We start from the raw sequence: 14,082 nt of genomic DNA on the forward strand, positions 1-14,082 counted from the left end.
TTGATTTCTGCTCTGATCTTTATGATTTCTCTTCTCCTGCTAGGCTTAGGGTTTTTTTCTTGTTCTTTCTCCAGCTCCTTTAGGTGTAGGGTTAGATTGTGTACCTGAGACCTTTCTTGTTTCTTTAAGATAACATTTTTAAAGCTAGAATTGTTCAGTTACTTACCTGAAGATAATGCTCCTTTTGAAGTGGTTCTTTTAGGCTTAAAGAAATGTGATGGTTTTTATCTCTTTAAAACATGTAAGAATAACTGAGATACTAAGATCTTTTTTCTTTTTTATAAATATTTCCTTTGATTTAAGCAACTGCTTATAAACTAGGAGCTTTGCCATTGTTTCTGTTAAAAACAAAGGCAGAAGGTAACATCAGGTATATCGCCATTGTAGTATTCTGTCAAGCTATTTTTTAAAGCATATCCTGCAGTTATTCTGTATAACAAAGTGTTTGTTGCTTAGCTTTTGCCTTTCAGAACAATCTGAGTAGAATATATTATTTTCTTTTTGTTAGAGCATGCCAAATTCTCATAAATTAAGAAGCAACTTCAATTAGGAAATTTTTCAAATTTTTTTTTTTTAAGATTTTATTTATTTGACAGAGAGAGAGGGAGGCAGGCTCCCTGCTGAGCAGAGAGCCTGATGTGGGACTCAATCCCAGGACCCTGAGATCATGACCTGAGCCGAAGGCAGTGGCCTAACCCACTGAGCCACCCAAGCGCCCCTCAATTTTTAATTTTTTTTTTTTTCTTAGAATTCAAGGACTTAATCCAAACGCAATACATTTTTCTTATTGAAATGTCATAGACTGTGATAGGGCTATAGCAGTAGAAATGGAAAAGAGGGATATCCTAAAGAGACGTGATTCAGGAGAGAAAGCCTCTGGCTCTCTTACATCCTCCTGGCTTTTGGTACAAAGGCAGTATTTGTTGTATCCTGAAGCCAGATTTAAAACAATATTCATCGGGGCGCCTGGGTGGCTCAGTGGGTTGAGCCTCTGCCTTCATGTCAGGTCATGATCCCAAAGTTCTGGGATCGAGTCCCGCATTACATTTACATTTAGTTATTCTATGTTCTCTACTTTATGTTACAAATATGATTCTGAAAATTGGAATACATCTGTTTAAGTCTTGTATAATTCAAAATTTTTTGTTTACAGTTGTTGTTCCTCTCAGATAAATACCTTTCTGTTGGTATAAATTTTTGTCAAGATTGATAAGGTGGTTAGAAAGAGAGAGTTGCGGGAGCCTGGGTGGCTCAGTGGGTTAAGCTGCTGCCTTCGGCTCAGGTTATGATCTCAGGGTCCTGGGATCGAGCCCCGCATCGGGCTCTCTGCTCAGCAGGGAGCCTGCTTCCCTCTCTCTCTCTGCCTGCCTCTCTGCCTACTTGTGATCTCTGTCTGTCAAATAAATAAATAAAATCTTTAAAAAAAAAAAAAAGAGTTGCAATTTAAATAGTATTGATTACTATTGTTTAGGAAGCAGTACCACGGGAACGCCCTTTCAGTGCCATGAAACAAGAACAGCAGAGGAAATGGATTGAAGATTTGAACAAGCAAATAGAAGATGATCGGCAGAGAAAAATAGAGGAAAAAATTACATCTTCAAAGGTAACCTAACAAATTTAGGTGGATGTTGTCAACGGGAAAAAAAATAATTTGAGTCCTTAATCATAAACCTAAAAGTATCCTAAAGCTATTTGACAAGACTACAGTATTCAAATTAATACACATTTGCTCTTGTAAACCTTTTTTGAATGCATTTAGTAAGTGATTTTGTGTAATTTCTTAAAACTGGCTTTTCAGGAATTTCCTAATTTGAATTTCTTGTACTCGTTATGTTAGTTACCTAAGTATATATGGAATTAATAAAGAATATAGCTCCGTTGATTTTTGTGATGCTTATCCTGCTCTTTGGTGACTTTTAAAAATTGTGTTTGATTATCATTTTAGAACTTTATACATGAGAACAATTGGAAGAATTCTTAGTAATTCTTATTTATCATGATTAGGGTGAGGAACATGACAGATGGGCAATGCATTTTGATTCATTAAAGACCTATCCTGCTTCTCAGTCTCAACTGTCTTCTTGGTCAACACACAACCAACCAGAGTACTTCTGTGTCTCTCCGGACACTCACGAACTGGCTGATATCAGCAGTGTTTATACACCTATGACTGGAAGCCAGGTTGAACCTTCAGAGGAGGAGCATATAGCAAAACCAGTCAGAGATAAGACCATGGCAGATAGTCAGAAAACAAAGTAAGTTTATCTTTCAGTATTTATTAATGTTTAAGGAAGTCTATGTGCTTTATTAAAAGGACTGTCATAATGTGTGTTAATTGATTTCAGGTTTGGTATTTTCCTTTAAAGTAGAAATTACTAGTGGATGTATCTGGAGCAAAAATGATTTAGCATCTTTCGGGGGTTTTGTATAACTAAAGTGTCTATCTTGCCAGCTTTCTCCGTTCTATGACTGCTCTCTTGGATCCAGCTCAGATTGAAGAACGTGAGAGGCGACGACAAAAACAGTTAGAACATCAGGTATTGCACTGTAAAATACTATTCCTCGCCTTAATAAGTAAAGTCATTTCCAGCGGATACCTAAATAAATGGAAATTAAAATTCCAATATAAATGTACAGCACAGGCCCTTCCATTTCTGTGATGAATCTAATTCTTACTCCAGCTGGCAGTAATACTAAAATTATATTGATGCTGAGAACCAGACAGTATCACATAGTACAACCAGCCACTTGCCTTCCAGAAGAGTAGGTCTTTAATATATGTTTTATATATGAAATGGCACTAAATCTTAACTTAGTACTGGTTATTTTTTTTTCATCTGTTTATAGTTCTCCTGAATTTTGTTTAGGATGAGAATTAGTTCTTTAAGGGAACTATACAGGGCACTGAATTCTGATTGAGAAATCTAGCAGATAATATAAGGAAGGAGATGAAGATTAAAATTCTAATTTTAATCTAACACTAAAAGGACTTAAAATTCTGAATAATTCTTTAAAACCTTGATACATGAGGAATTCGATGTAATTAATATTGTTAGTCTTAATCAGTAAGCAAATTAACAGACTGTCTGCTACTTACCAGGCACTATGCTAAGTGCTGAGATTTTTTTAGTTGTTTTTGGATTACTTCTTCTAACAGACCTCCTCTGTTAAAAGAAAAAGCATATAGGGCGCCTGGGTGGCTCAGGCGCCTCAGGCGCCTGGGTTAAGCCGCTGCCTTCGGCTCAGGTCATGATCTCAGGGTCCTGGGATCGAGGCCCGAAGCGGCCTCTCTGCTCAGCAGGGAGCCTACTTCCTCCTCTCTCTCTCTGCCTGCCTCTCTGCTTGCTTGTGATCTCTCTCTCTCTCTCTGTCAAATAAATAAATAATTAAATCTTTTAAAAAAAAAAAAGAAAAAAGAAAAGAAAAAGCATATAGAATTCCAGGAACAAGAGATGGGATAAATACATTGGAAATTTGACATTTTAACTTTATTTATATATGTAATATTGCATTATATATTATCTGCTACTGATAAACTTATTTTAGAAATTCAAATGCTTCAAATAGATTTTTTAAATTTGTGACAGTGCATTTTGTGATTTATAATTTATAACTAGAAAGCCATCACCGCTCAGGTAGAAGAGAAACGCAGGAAGAAACAGCTGGAAGAACAGCAAAGAAAGAAGGAAGAACAAGAAGAGGAGCGTCGCTTAGCACGGGAACGAGAAGAGATGCAGAAACAGTATGAAGAAGACATACTTAAGCAAAAACAAAAGGAAGTAAGTATATATTAAAACTTTTTTCATTGAAATATAGTTAACACAGTGTTACATTAGTTTCAGGTGTACAACAACATAGTGATTCAGGAGTCCTATATGTTATACTATGTTAACAAGCATACAGTACACGCTATTATAGTACCATTGACTATATTCCCTATGCTGTTGCTTTCATCCCTATGACTTGTTCATTTAATAACTGGAAGCCTGTACCTCCCACTCCTCTTCCCTCATTTACTGACTCCTTCTCCCCTGCTATTGCTTTGTTTTGTTTTGTAAAGATTTTATTTATTTGACAGAGATCACAAGTAGGCAGAGAGGCAGGCAGAGAGATAGGCAGAGAGGCAGGCAGAGAAAGAGAGAGAGGAGGAAGCAGACTCCCTGCAGAGCAGAGAGCCCGATGGGATCATGACCCGAGCCAAAGGCAGAGGCTTTAACCCACTGAGCCACCCAGGTACCCCTGTGGGTCTGTTTTATTGTTTGTTTGGGGTTTTTTGTTTTGCTTTTCATTTTATCTTTTTAGTTTCCACATATAAGTGACTTCATATAGTATCGATCTTTCCCATCTGACTGACTGACTTTAGCATAATACCCTCTAGGTCCATCCGTGTTATTGCAAATGGCAAGGTCTCTTTCTTTTTTATGGCTGAATGATACTCTACTTTTTGTATATACCACATCTTATGCATTCTTCTGCTGATGGATACTTGAGTTGCTTCCATATCTTGGCTGTTACAAATAATGCTGCAGTAAACATTTGGGTGCATATATCTTTTTTTCCCTTTGGGTAAATACTTTATAGTGAAATTACTAGACTGTGTGGTAATTCTACTTTTAATTTTTTTTGGAGGGTCCTTATTGTTTTCCACAGAGGGTATATCAATTTCCATTCCTACCAATAGTGCACAAAGGTTCCCTTTTCTCTACATCCTCACCAACACTTGTTGTTTCTTGTCTTTTTGATACTAGCTGTTCTGACAATGGTGAGATGATATACTTATGGTTTTGATTCACATTTCCCTAATGATTAGTGATGTTGAGGATCTTTTCCTGTGTCAGTTAGCCATCTGTATGCTTTGGAAAAATGTTTGTTTGGGTCCTCTGATCTTTTTTAAAAACTAAATTATTTTGGGGGCAGTAGACTAAGTGTCTGAGTCTTGGTTTCAGCTCAGGTCATGCTCACTGGGTTGTGAGATCAAGCCTAGTATGGAGCCTGCTTAAGATTCTCCCCCCTCCCCCACTTTGTCAGCCCATCTCCCCATTCATGTGGTCATGCTGTCTCCCTTAAAAAAAAATCATTATTTGGTGTTTTGGTGTTGAGTTGTATGAGTTATTTGTATATTTTGGATATTAACTCCTTTTCACATATGTTGTTTGCAGATATCTTCTCCCATTCAGTAATTTGTTGTTTTGTGGATGGTTTCTTTTGTTGTGTAGAAGCTTTTTATTTTTATGTAATCCCAACAGTTTATTTTTGCTTTTATTTCCTTTGCCTGAGGAGACAGATCTAGAAAATGGAAATTAAAATTCCAGTATAAATGTACAGCGCAGCGCAGGTCCATGGTAATGCCGATGTCCAAGAGGTTACTGCCTCTGTTTCCTTTAAGGAGTTTTATGGTCTTAGGTCTCACAGTTTATATCCATTTGAGTTTATTTATGTGTATGGTGGAAGAAAGTGGTCCAGTTTCATTCTTGTGCATGTAACTGTCCAGTTTTCCCGGCATATTTTACTGAAGAGACTGTCTTTTTCCCATTGGATATTCTTGCCTTCTTTGTCATTGATTACTTGACCATATAAACATGACCAGGTTTTATTCCTGGGCTCCCTTTCATCTTCTTTTGATCTGGTTTGTGCCATTGCTATACTATTTTGAGTACTGGCATTGTAGCATATATGATTTGAAATCTAAGATTGTGATACCTTCAGCTTTGTTCTGCTTCCTCAGAATTGCTTTGGCTATTTGGGGTCCTTTGTGGTTCCATACAGATTTTAAGATTATTTGTTCTAGCTCTGTGGAAAATTCTGTTGGTATTTTGATAGGGATTACATTCAATCTGTAGATTGCTTTAATAGAGTGGATGTTTAAAGTGTTAATTCTTCCAAACTGTGAACATGGTAGTATTTATATTATAAATAACATTATAGAGTAAAAATGGATAGAGTAAAAATGGGTGTATTTTTAAAAGAAAATAATCAGAAGTTGAACATTTGCATCTGTTTTGAAATTTTGAAGGTGTATGCAGAAACACTGAAGTGTTGCATTATAAAGGTTATGAATGTAAAGGAGAATCTAGAGAAGTTTTTATTTTTTTATTTTTTTATTTTTTTCTAAAATATTTTATTTATTTATTTGACAGAGAGAGAGAGAGATCACAAATAGGCAGAGAGACAGACAGAGAGAGATGAGGAGAAGCAGGCTCCCTGCTGAGCAGAGAGCCCAATGCGGGACTCAATCCCAGGCCCCTGGGATCATGACCTGAGCCGAAGGCAGAGGCTTAACCCACTGAGCCACCCAGGTGTCCCTAGAGAAGTTTTTAATTATTTCAAGTGATCAGTTCACAAATGCCATATTGCTTGGGTTTTTTTCTCTGCTAAGAAAGGCCAGTACAGCACAACAACAACAAAAATTACCCATGTGCTTCATTTTGAAATGTTTTCTAAGCAATAATAATTATTATTATTTTTTAAGATTTTATTTATTTATTTGACAGATCACAAGTAGGCAGAGAGGCAGGCAGAGAGGGGTAGCAGGCTTCCTGCTGAGCAGAGAGCCCAATGCAGGGCTCAATCCCAGGACCCTGAGATCATGACCTGAGCCAAAGGCAGAGGCTTAACTCTCTGAGCCACCCGTACACGCCTAAGCAGTAATTATTAATAAATATCCTAGATGTGTTAAGAGAAATGATATTGGCCTTTCTGTCTGTGTCCATTAGTGAACAGGAGCATATATTTGCAGGCTGGCATTGATGATACATTTCATTGCTGTGTTAGAGTTTTCCTGTGTGCTTAAATAAGATTATTTTTTTAAATCTTAAAATTTTATTTATTTATTTATTTTAAAGATTTCATTTATTTATTTGAAAGACAGAGATCACAAGTAGGCAGAGAGGCAGGCAGAGAGAGAGGGGTAGCAGGCTCCCTGCTGAGCAGAGAGCCCAGTGCGGGACTCTATCCCAGCACCCTGGGATCATGACCTGAGCCAAAGGCAAAGGCTTTAACCCGCTGAGCCACCCAGACGCCCATTTTTTTTTTATTTTTTTATGATTTTATTTATCCATTTGTCAGAGAGAGAGAGAGAGCGCACAAGGGAGAGCACAAGCAGGGGGAGGGGCAGAGGGAAAAGCAGGCTCCCCATCGAGCAGGGAGCAGGATGTAGGACTCGATCCCAGGACAGTGGAATCATGACCTAAGCTGAAGGCAGCTGCTTAACCAACTGAGCCAACCAGGTATCTCTAAATAAGATCGTTTTTTTAAAAAAGAGTAGATACCTGGTTAGCTACAAGAACATCTCTGTTAAGTGGTACATGTGGCCTAGGGATGATTTTGTGAAGTGTCATGTTTGAGCTGACCTGACGTGAGCAAATCCTACAGTGACGTGATTACCAAGGATTTGTGAGGTTTATAGTAGAGCATAGAGCATTTCCACTCGCCCTCGGAGATGCAGCCCAGAGCCTGCATTTTCTTGATTTTTCCCTTTTCAGCCTTAACTCCACACTGATGAAGTGGATGATCTGGGTTCTATTTTCATTATGTTTAATAGGTTAAGCCAACTGCTCCTATGAAAAAACTATATATGTGAATAAAGTCAAAGGGTCATTTGTTTGAATTGTAAGAAATGGCTGTAAATCCTGTTTTACCTCTTAATAATCTGTTTTTAATCTTAATGGAATTTTGATGGAATTAATCACTGGTTTTAGAAGCTTTGAAGACTTTATTATAATAAATTTCAGTGGGTAAAAGAATTTTTACATTTGTGGTCTAATACAGCTGTAGAATATGATACTAAAATGTAAGTTCCAAAAGGGAGAACGCTTTGCCCTATTGACTTTGTCCCAGTATCTTGAATAGTGCCTCGCACATAGTAGGAGCTAATCTGCTCAGAATAGTCAAGTCTGCAGGTGTCTGATAATTGCATTTAATAATTCTGTGCCCTTCAATATTAACAGGAAATCATGACTCTCAAAACAAATGAGCTATTTCAGACAATGCAGAGAGCACAGGAGCTAGCACAGAGGCTGAAACAAGAACAGAGAATCCGAGAATTGGCTCAAAAGGGACACGACACTTCTGGATTGATTAAAAATCTTGGTGGTAAGCAGTTCACTACAATTTTACTTAAAATATCTTTTGAAGAGGATTTTAAATAACTGCCTATTTTCGGTACCTTTAACGCACCTAGTGAATAAATATTGTTTTAGGAATTTCAGATCTTGACCTAATGTAACTTTATAAAAATGCTTATTTTGTTTGGGAAATTGGTTTAAGAAAAGAACTAAATAATAACTAAGCAGGGTCTGGCACTTTCCAATAATCTTTGATACAGGAAGGATGTTAGGGGTTGAAGACAACAACCAAGAATTCTCCAGATGTTTTTGGTGCAAAAAGGTGGTTTTATTAAAGCACTGGGACAGGACCCGTGGGCAGAAAGAGTTGTGCTAGGGTCGTGAGGAGTGGCCCATCATATACTTTCAAGTTGTGAGGGATTAGGGATAGTGTAAATATGTAAGGAATTTGGAAGAACAGTTTCCAGGACCTTAAGGGGGCTAGCAGTTATTGGGAAAACGTCATTTATTACTTACTGTCTAATAAAAACTTAGTCATGAGACCCTTCAGATGTATATCAGTGGGTCGTATGATTGGGGGATGATTGCCAACATGTATTGGGAAGAGGGGTAGAGATAAAGGCAGTTTCCAGAGGAAATTTTTTTATGTTACAGTAGATGTACAAGATCGTGGGGGTTGGGCTAAGATTGCTTTCTGCCCTTAGCAAAGTGTGAACATCCAGGCAGTTGAGTTCCTAGAGGAATGTCACTGACGACCTATTTCAAGGACTTGTCAGTGGGCCGTAAGTAGTAAGGAAATTTAATAATTTTTCTTCTGCCTTTGTTTCCTACTTTTTACATAAATTTTCTTATGTTTTGTTTATAATAGGTAAAATGTATACTTTTTTTTACCCAGTGTTTTTAGAGAAATCTCTGAAAGGATCCTCATATTCAATAAGGGATAAAAATGCAGGTCACTTTTTGTAAGAAAATTTAGGATAGCCCTTTTATATTTTTATTGTAATGTTCACATTGATTACACTGAAAATCTTGTGCGTATTTAGTTGCTGCTACACATACTTTTGCTTAATCTTCCTGAACTGTCATTATGTTGGATAATATATTTCTCTTGCTATTTGATAAAGTGACTAACAACATTTCAAATTTAGGACATGGCTTGGATGATGTCAGTGGTAAAAAGAATACATGTATCAGTTCTACAACCTCTCCCAAAAAGGATACTGCTGTGCAAACAGGTATTTGTTTAACAGTTGTGATTTGGTTTAAAATTTACTTAAAATTAACGTCACAGTCAGAATTAAGCTTAGTTTAGAATTGAGCTCTGTTTGTCTACGGCCATACCACCCTGAACGTGCCCGATCTCGTCTGATCTCGGAAGCCAAGCAGGCTCGGGCCTGGTTAGTACTTGGATGGGAGAATTGAGCTCTGTTTAAAAATGAAAGGAATTCACCAGTTTTTAGCAAGGATTAGAAAATAAAGGGATCTCTTGATTTTTAATTTCTCTGTAACAGCTTCATTGAGGTTTAATTCACATAGCATATAGTTAACCCCCCTAAAGGATACAGTGCAGTGTTTTGGTTTTGTTCTTCAAGTTTTAAATTAAATTCTAGTTAACATATATGGTAAAATTGTTTCAGATGTAGAATTTAGTGATTCACCACTTACATATAATGCCCAGTGCACATCACAAGTGCCCTCCTAAATACCCATCACCCAGTTAGCCCATTTCCCCACTCCCCTCCCTCTATAATCACTCAGTTCTCTTTTTTCCCCTCATTTATGTGAGAGAGAGGGAGAATGAGTGAGAGGCAGCAGAAGCAGAAGGGAGAAGCAGAGGGAAAGGGAGAAGCGACCTAAGCTAAAGGCAGATGCTTAACCGACTGAGCCACCCAAGTGCCCCAGTATCTTCTAGTTCTGTCCATGTCATTGCACATGGCAAGCTTTCATTCTTTTTGATGGCCAAGTTATATACCATCTTCTTCATCCATGGATATTTGGGCTCTTTCTATATTTTGGCTGTTGTTGATAATGCTGCTATAAACATCATGGTGCATGTGCCCCTTTGAATCAGTATTTTTGTGTCCTTTAGGTAAATATCTAGTAGTATAATTACTGGGTCATAGGGTAGTTATATTTTAACTTTTTGAGGGACCCCCCTCATACAGTTTTCCAGAGTGGCTGCATTAATTTGCATTCTCATCAACAGTGTAGGAGGATTCCCTTTTCTCCATATATTTGCCAACATCTGTTGTTTTCTGTGCAATTAAATTTTAGCCAGTTTGATAGGTGTGAGGTGGTATCTCATTACGGTGTATTGATTTGTATTTTCCTGATGAGTGAAGTTGAGCATCTTTTCATGTGCCTATTAGGCAACTATATGTCTTTGGGAAAATGTCTGTGTCTTCTGCACCGCCCCCCCCTTTTCTTTTTTTTTTTTTTTTAGGATTTTTAAATTTATTTCACAGAGAGAGCACAAGCAGGGGGAGTGGCAGGGAGAGGGACAGGGAGAAGCAGGCTCCCCACTGAGCAGGGAGTCCAGTGCAGGGCTCCATCCCAGGACTCTTGGAACGTGACTTGAGCCAAAGGTAGCTGCTTAAGTGACTGAGCTACTGGAGGTGCCCCTTCTAGCCCATTTCTTAACTGGATTATTCATTTTTTTGGTGTTGAGTTTGATAAGTTATTTATAGATTTTGGATACTAACCCTTTTTCAGACACGTCATTTGCAAATATCTTCTCCCATTCTGTAGGTTTTCTTTTAGTTTTGTTGATTTTTTTCTTCACTGTGTAGAAGCTTTTTATCTTGATGAAGAAAGTCCCAGTAGTTCACTTTTGATTTGCTTTTGTTTCCCTTGCCTCTAGAGACGTGTTTAATAAGAAGTTGTTATGGCTGAGGTCAAAGAGGTTGCTGCCTGTGTTCTCAAGGATTTTGATGGATTCCTGTCTCACATTTAGGTCTTTCATCCATTTTGAATTTATTTTTGTGAATGGTGTATGAAAGTGGCTCAGTTTCATTCTTCTGCTTGTTGCTGTCCAGTTTTCCCAGCACCACTTGTTGAAGAGACTGTATTTTTTCCATTGGATATTCTTTCCTGTTTTGTCGAAGATTAGTCAACCATGGAGTTGAGGGTCCATTTCTGGGTTCTCTGTTCTGTTCTATTGATCTATATGTCTGTTTTTTTGCCAGTACCATTCTGTCTTGATGATTACAGCTTTGTAGTAGAGCTTGGAGTCCAGAATTGTGATGCCACCAGCTTTGGTTTTCTTTTTCAACATTCCTTTGGCTATTTGGGGTCTTTTCTGGTTCCATATAAATTTTAGGATTATTTGTTCCAGCTCTGAAAAAAATTGATGGTATTTTAATAGAGACTGCATTGAATGTGTAGATTGCTCTAGGTAGCATAGACATTTTAACAATATTTGTTCTTGAAGGTCTACAAGCAGGGAATGTTTTTGCATATCTTTGTCTTTCTCAGTTTCTTTTATGAGTGTTTTGTAGTTTTGTGAGTACAAATACTTTGCCTCTTTGGTTAGGTTAATTCTTAGGTATCTTACAGTTTTTGGTGCATTTGTAGATGGGATTGACTCCCTAATTTCTTTCTTCTGCCTCATTGTTAGCATATAGAAATGCAGCTCATTTCTCTGCCTTGATTTTATATCCTGCCACTTTGCTGAATTCCTATATGAGTTTTAGTGATTTTGAGGTGGAATCTTTTGTGTTTTCTCCATAGAGTATTATGTCATCTGCAAAGAGTTAGAGTTTGACTTTTTTGCCAATTGAGATGCCTTTTATTTCTTCTTGTTGCATGATTGCTGAGGCTAGGACTTCTAGTACTATGTTGAAAAACAGTGGTGACAGTGGACATCCCTGCCATGTTCCTGACCTTAGGAGGAAAGCTCTGTTTTTCTCCATTGAGAATGATATTTGCTGTGGGCTTTTTGTCTATGGCTTGTATGATATTGAGGTATGTTCCCTCTGAAGAGTTTTTTTTTTTTTTTTTTTTTTTTAAGATTTTATTTATTTATTTGACAGAGAGAGATCACAAGTAGGCAGAGACACAGGCAGAGAGAGAGAGAGGAGGAAGCAGGCTCCCTGCTGAGCAGAGAGCCTGATGCGGGACTCGATCCCAGGACCCTGAGATCATGACCTGAGCCGAAGGCAGCGGCTTAACCCACTGAGCCACCCAGGCGCCCCCCTCTGAAGAGTTTTAATCAAGAAAGAATGCTGTACTTTGTCAGATGCTTTTTCTGCATCAGTTGAGAGGATCATATGGTTCTTATCCTTTCTCTTACTCATGTGCTATATTATGTTGATTGATTTGCAAATATTGAACCTTCCCTGCAGCCAAGGAATAAGTCCCACTTGATTGTGGTGAATAATTATTTTAATAATTGAAATTATTAAAATGTACCCTCATTTTTTTTTTTTTAAATTTACTAATTTGACAGAGAGAAATCACAAGTAGATGGAGAGGCAGCCAGAGAGAGAGAGAGAGAGATAGGGAAGCAGGCTCCCTGCTGAGCAGAGAGCCCAATGCGGGACTCGATCCCAGGACCCTGAGATCATGACCCGAGCCGAAGGCAGCGGCTTAACCCACTGAGCCACCCAGGCGCCCTGTACCCTCAATTATTGAAATAGACCCTCAACTCCATGTTTGACTAATCTTTGACAAAGCAGGAAAGAATGTCCAATGGAAAAAACAGTCTTCTTCAACAAATGGTGCTGAGAAAGCTGGACAGCCACATGTAGAAGAATTTTAATGTACTTTTGTTTAATGTTTTAATGCAGAAGAACGTTTAAATGTACTTTTAATGTACTGTTGGGTTTGATCTGCCTGCCTCTCTGCGTACTTGTGATCTCTGTCTTTCAAATAAATAAAATCTTAAAAAAAATTTTTTCTTCTTAATTTCCTGGTTAACCTCTTCATTATTTTTTAATATTTAATTTATTTATTTGACAGAGATCACAGGTAGGTAGGTAGAGAGGGGAAGCAGGCTCCCTGCTGAGTAGAGAGCTGGATGCGGAGCCTGATTCCAGGACCCTGAGATCATGACCTGAGCCAAAGACAGAGGCTTAACCCACTGAGCCACCCAGGTGCCCCCCTTTTCATTCTTTAGTAGGATGTTCTTTAATCTTGTTGAGAATTTTCACACCCATGTTTATCAATTATATATTAGGTATAATTCTCTTTTTTGCTGGGGTCTTTGTCTGGTTTTGGAATCAAGGTAATGCTGGCCTCATAGAATGAATTTAGAAGTTTTCTTCCATTTATTTCTCTTTTTTTGGAACTGTTTTGAGAAGAATGTGTATTAACTTTTTTTTTTTTTTTTTTTTTAAGTCTAGTAGAATTCCCCTGGGAAGCCATCTGGCCCTGTACTTTTGTATTTGAGAGATTTTTGATTACAGATTCAGTTTCTTTGCTGGTTATGGGTCTATTTAAATTTTTTTCTTCCTGTTTCAGTTTTGGCAGTTTGTAGATTTCTAAGAATTTATCCATTTCTTCCAGATGCTTGTTTTGTTGACATATGATTTTTCCTAATAATCTCTAATAATTATATTTCTGTGGTGTTGGTTGTGATCTCTCTTCTTTCATTGGTGATTTTATTTATTTTGGTCTTTCTGTTTTGATTAAGTCTGGCTAGGGGTTTATCAGTTTTATTCTTTCAGAGAAAAATATTTTAGTTTCATTGATCTGTCCTACTAGTTTTTTTATTTCTGCTCTAATCTTTTTATTTCCTTCCTTCTGCTGACTTTAGGCTTTATTTGATGATCCTTTTCTAGCTTCCTTTAGGTGTAAGGTTAGGTTGTATATTTGAGATTTTTCTTGCTTCAAAGTAGGCTTGTATTGCAGTATACTTTCTTTTCAGGACCATCTTTGCTGCATCCCCGAGGTTTTGGACTATCGTGTTTTCATTTGCTTCTGTGGATTTTTAAAAATTTCTTCTTTAGGGCGCCTGGGTGGCTCAGTGGGTTGGGCCGCTGCCTTTGGCTCGAGTCATGATCCCAAGGTCCTGGGATGG

General features: G+C 37.7%; 1 protein-coding gene across 8 annotated transcripts in view; it reads left to right on the forward strand.

Annotated features, from left to right (window-relative positions):
• The window catches only part of CCDC66 (coiled-coil domain containing 66), a 67,500-nt gene that overhangs the window by 32,076 nt on the left and 21,342 nt on the right, over nucleotides 1-14,082 (forward strand). For 7 of the 8 annotated variants that reach the window (XM_059389987.1, XM_059389994.1, XM_059389992.1 and 4 more), the window contains 6 exons: nucleotides 1,472-1,603; nucleotides 2,005-2,255; nucleotides 2,453-2,537; nucleotides 3,618-3,779; nucleotides 7,947-8,091; nucleotides 9,212-9,298. In XM_059389987.1, coding sequence (XP_059245970.1) covers nucleotides 1,472-1,603; nucleotides 2,005-2,255; nucleotides 2,453-2,537; nucleotides 3,618-3,779; nucleotides 7,947-8,091; nucleotides 9,212-9,298 — 862 coding nt within the window. The remainder of the gene's footprint in view (nucleotides 1-1,471; nucleotides 1,604-2,004; nucleotides 2,256-2,452; nucleotides 2,538-3,617; nucleotides 3,780-7,946; nucleotides 8,092-9,211; nucleotides 9,299-14,082) is intronic. The other variant, XM_059389988.1, reaches the window with a different exon arrangement.

Source organism: Mustela nigripes, chromosome 2, assembly GCF_022355385.1.
Source record: "Mustela nigripes isolate SB6536 chromosome 2, MUSNIG.SB6536, whole genome shotgun sequence".
Taxonomy (NCBI): domain Eukaryota; kingdom Metazoa; phylum Chordata; class Mammalia; order Carnivora; family Mustelidae; genus Mustela; species Mustela nigripes.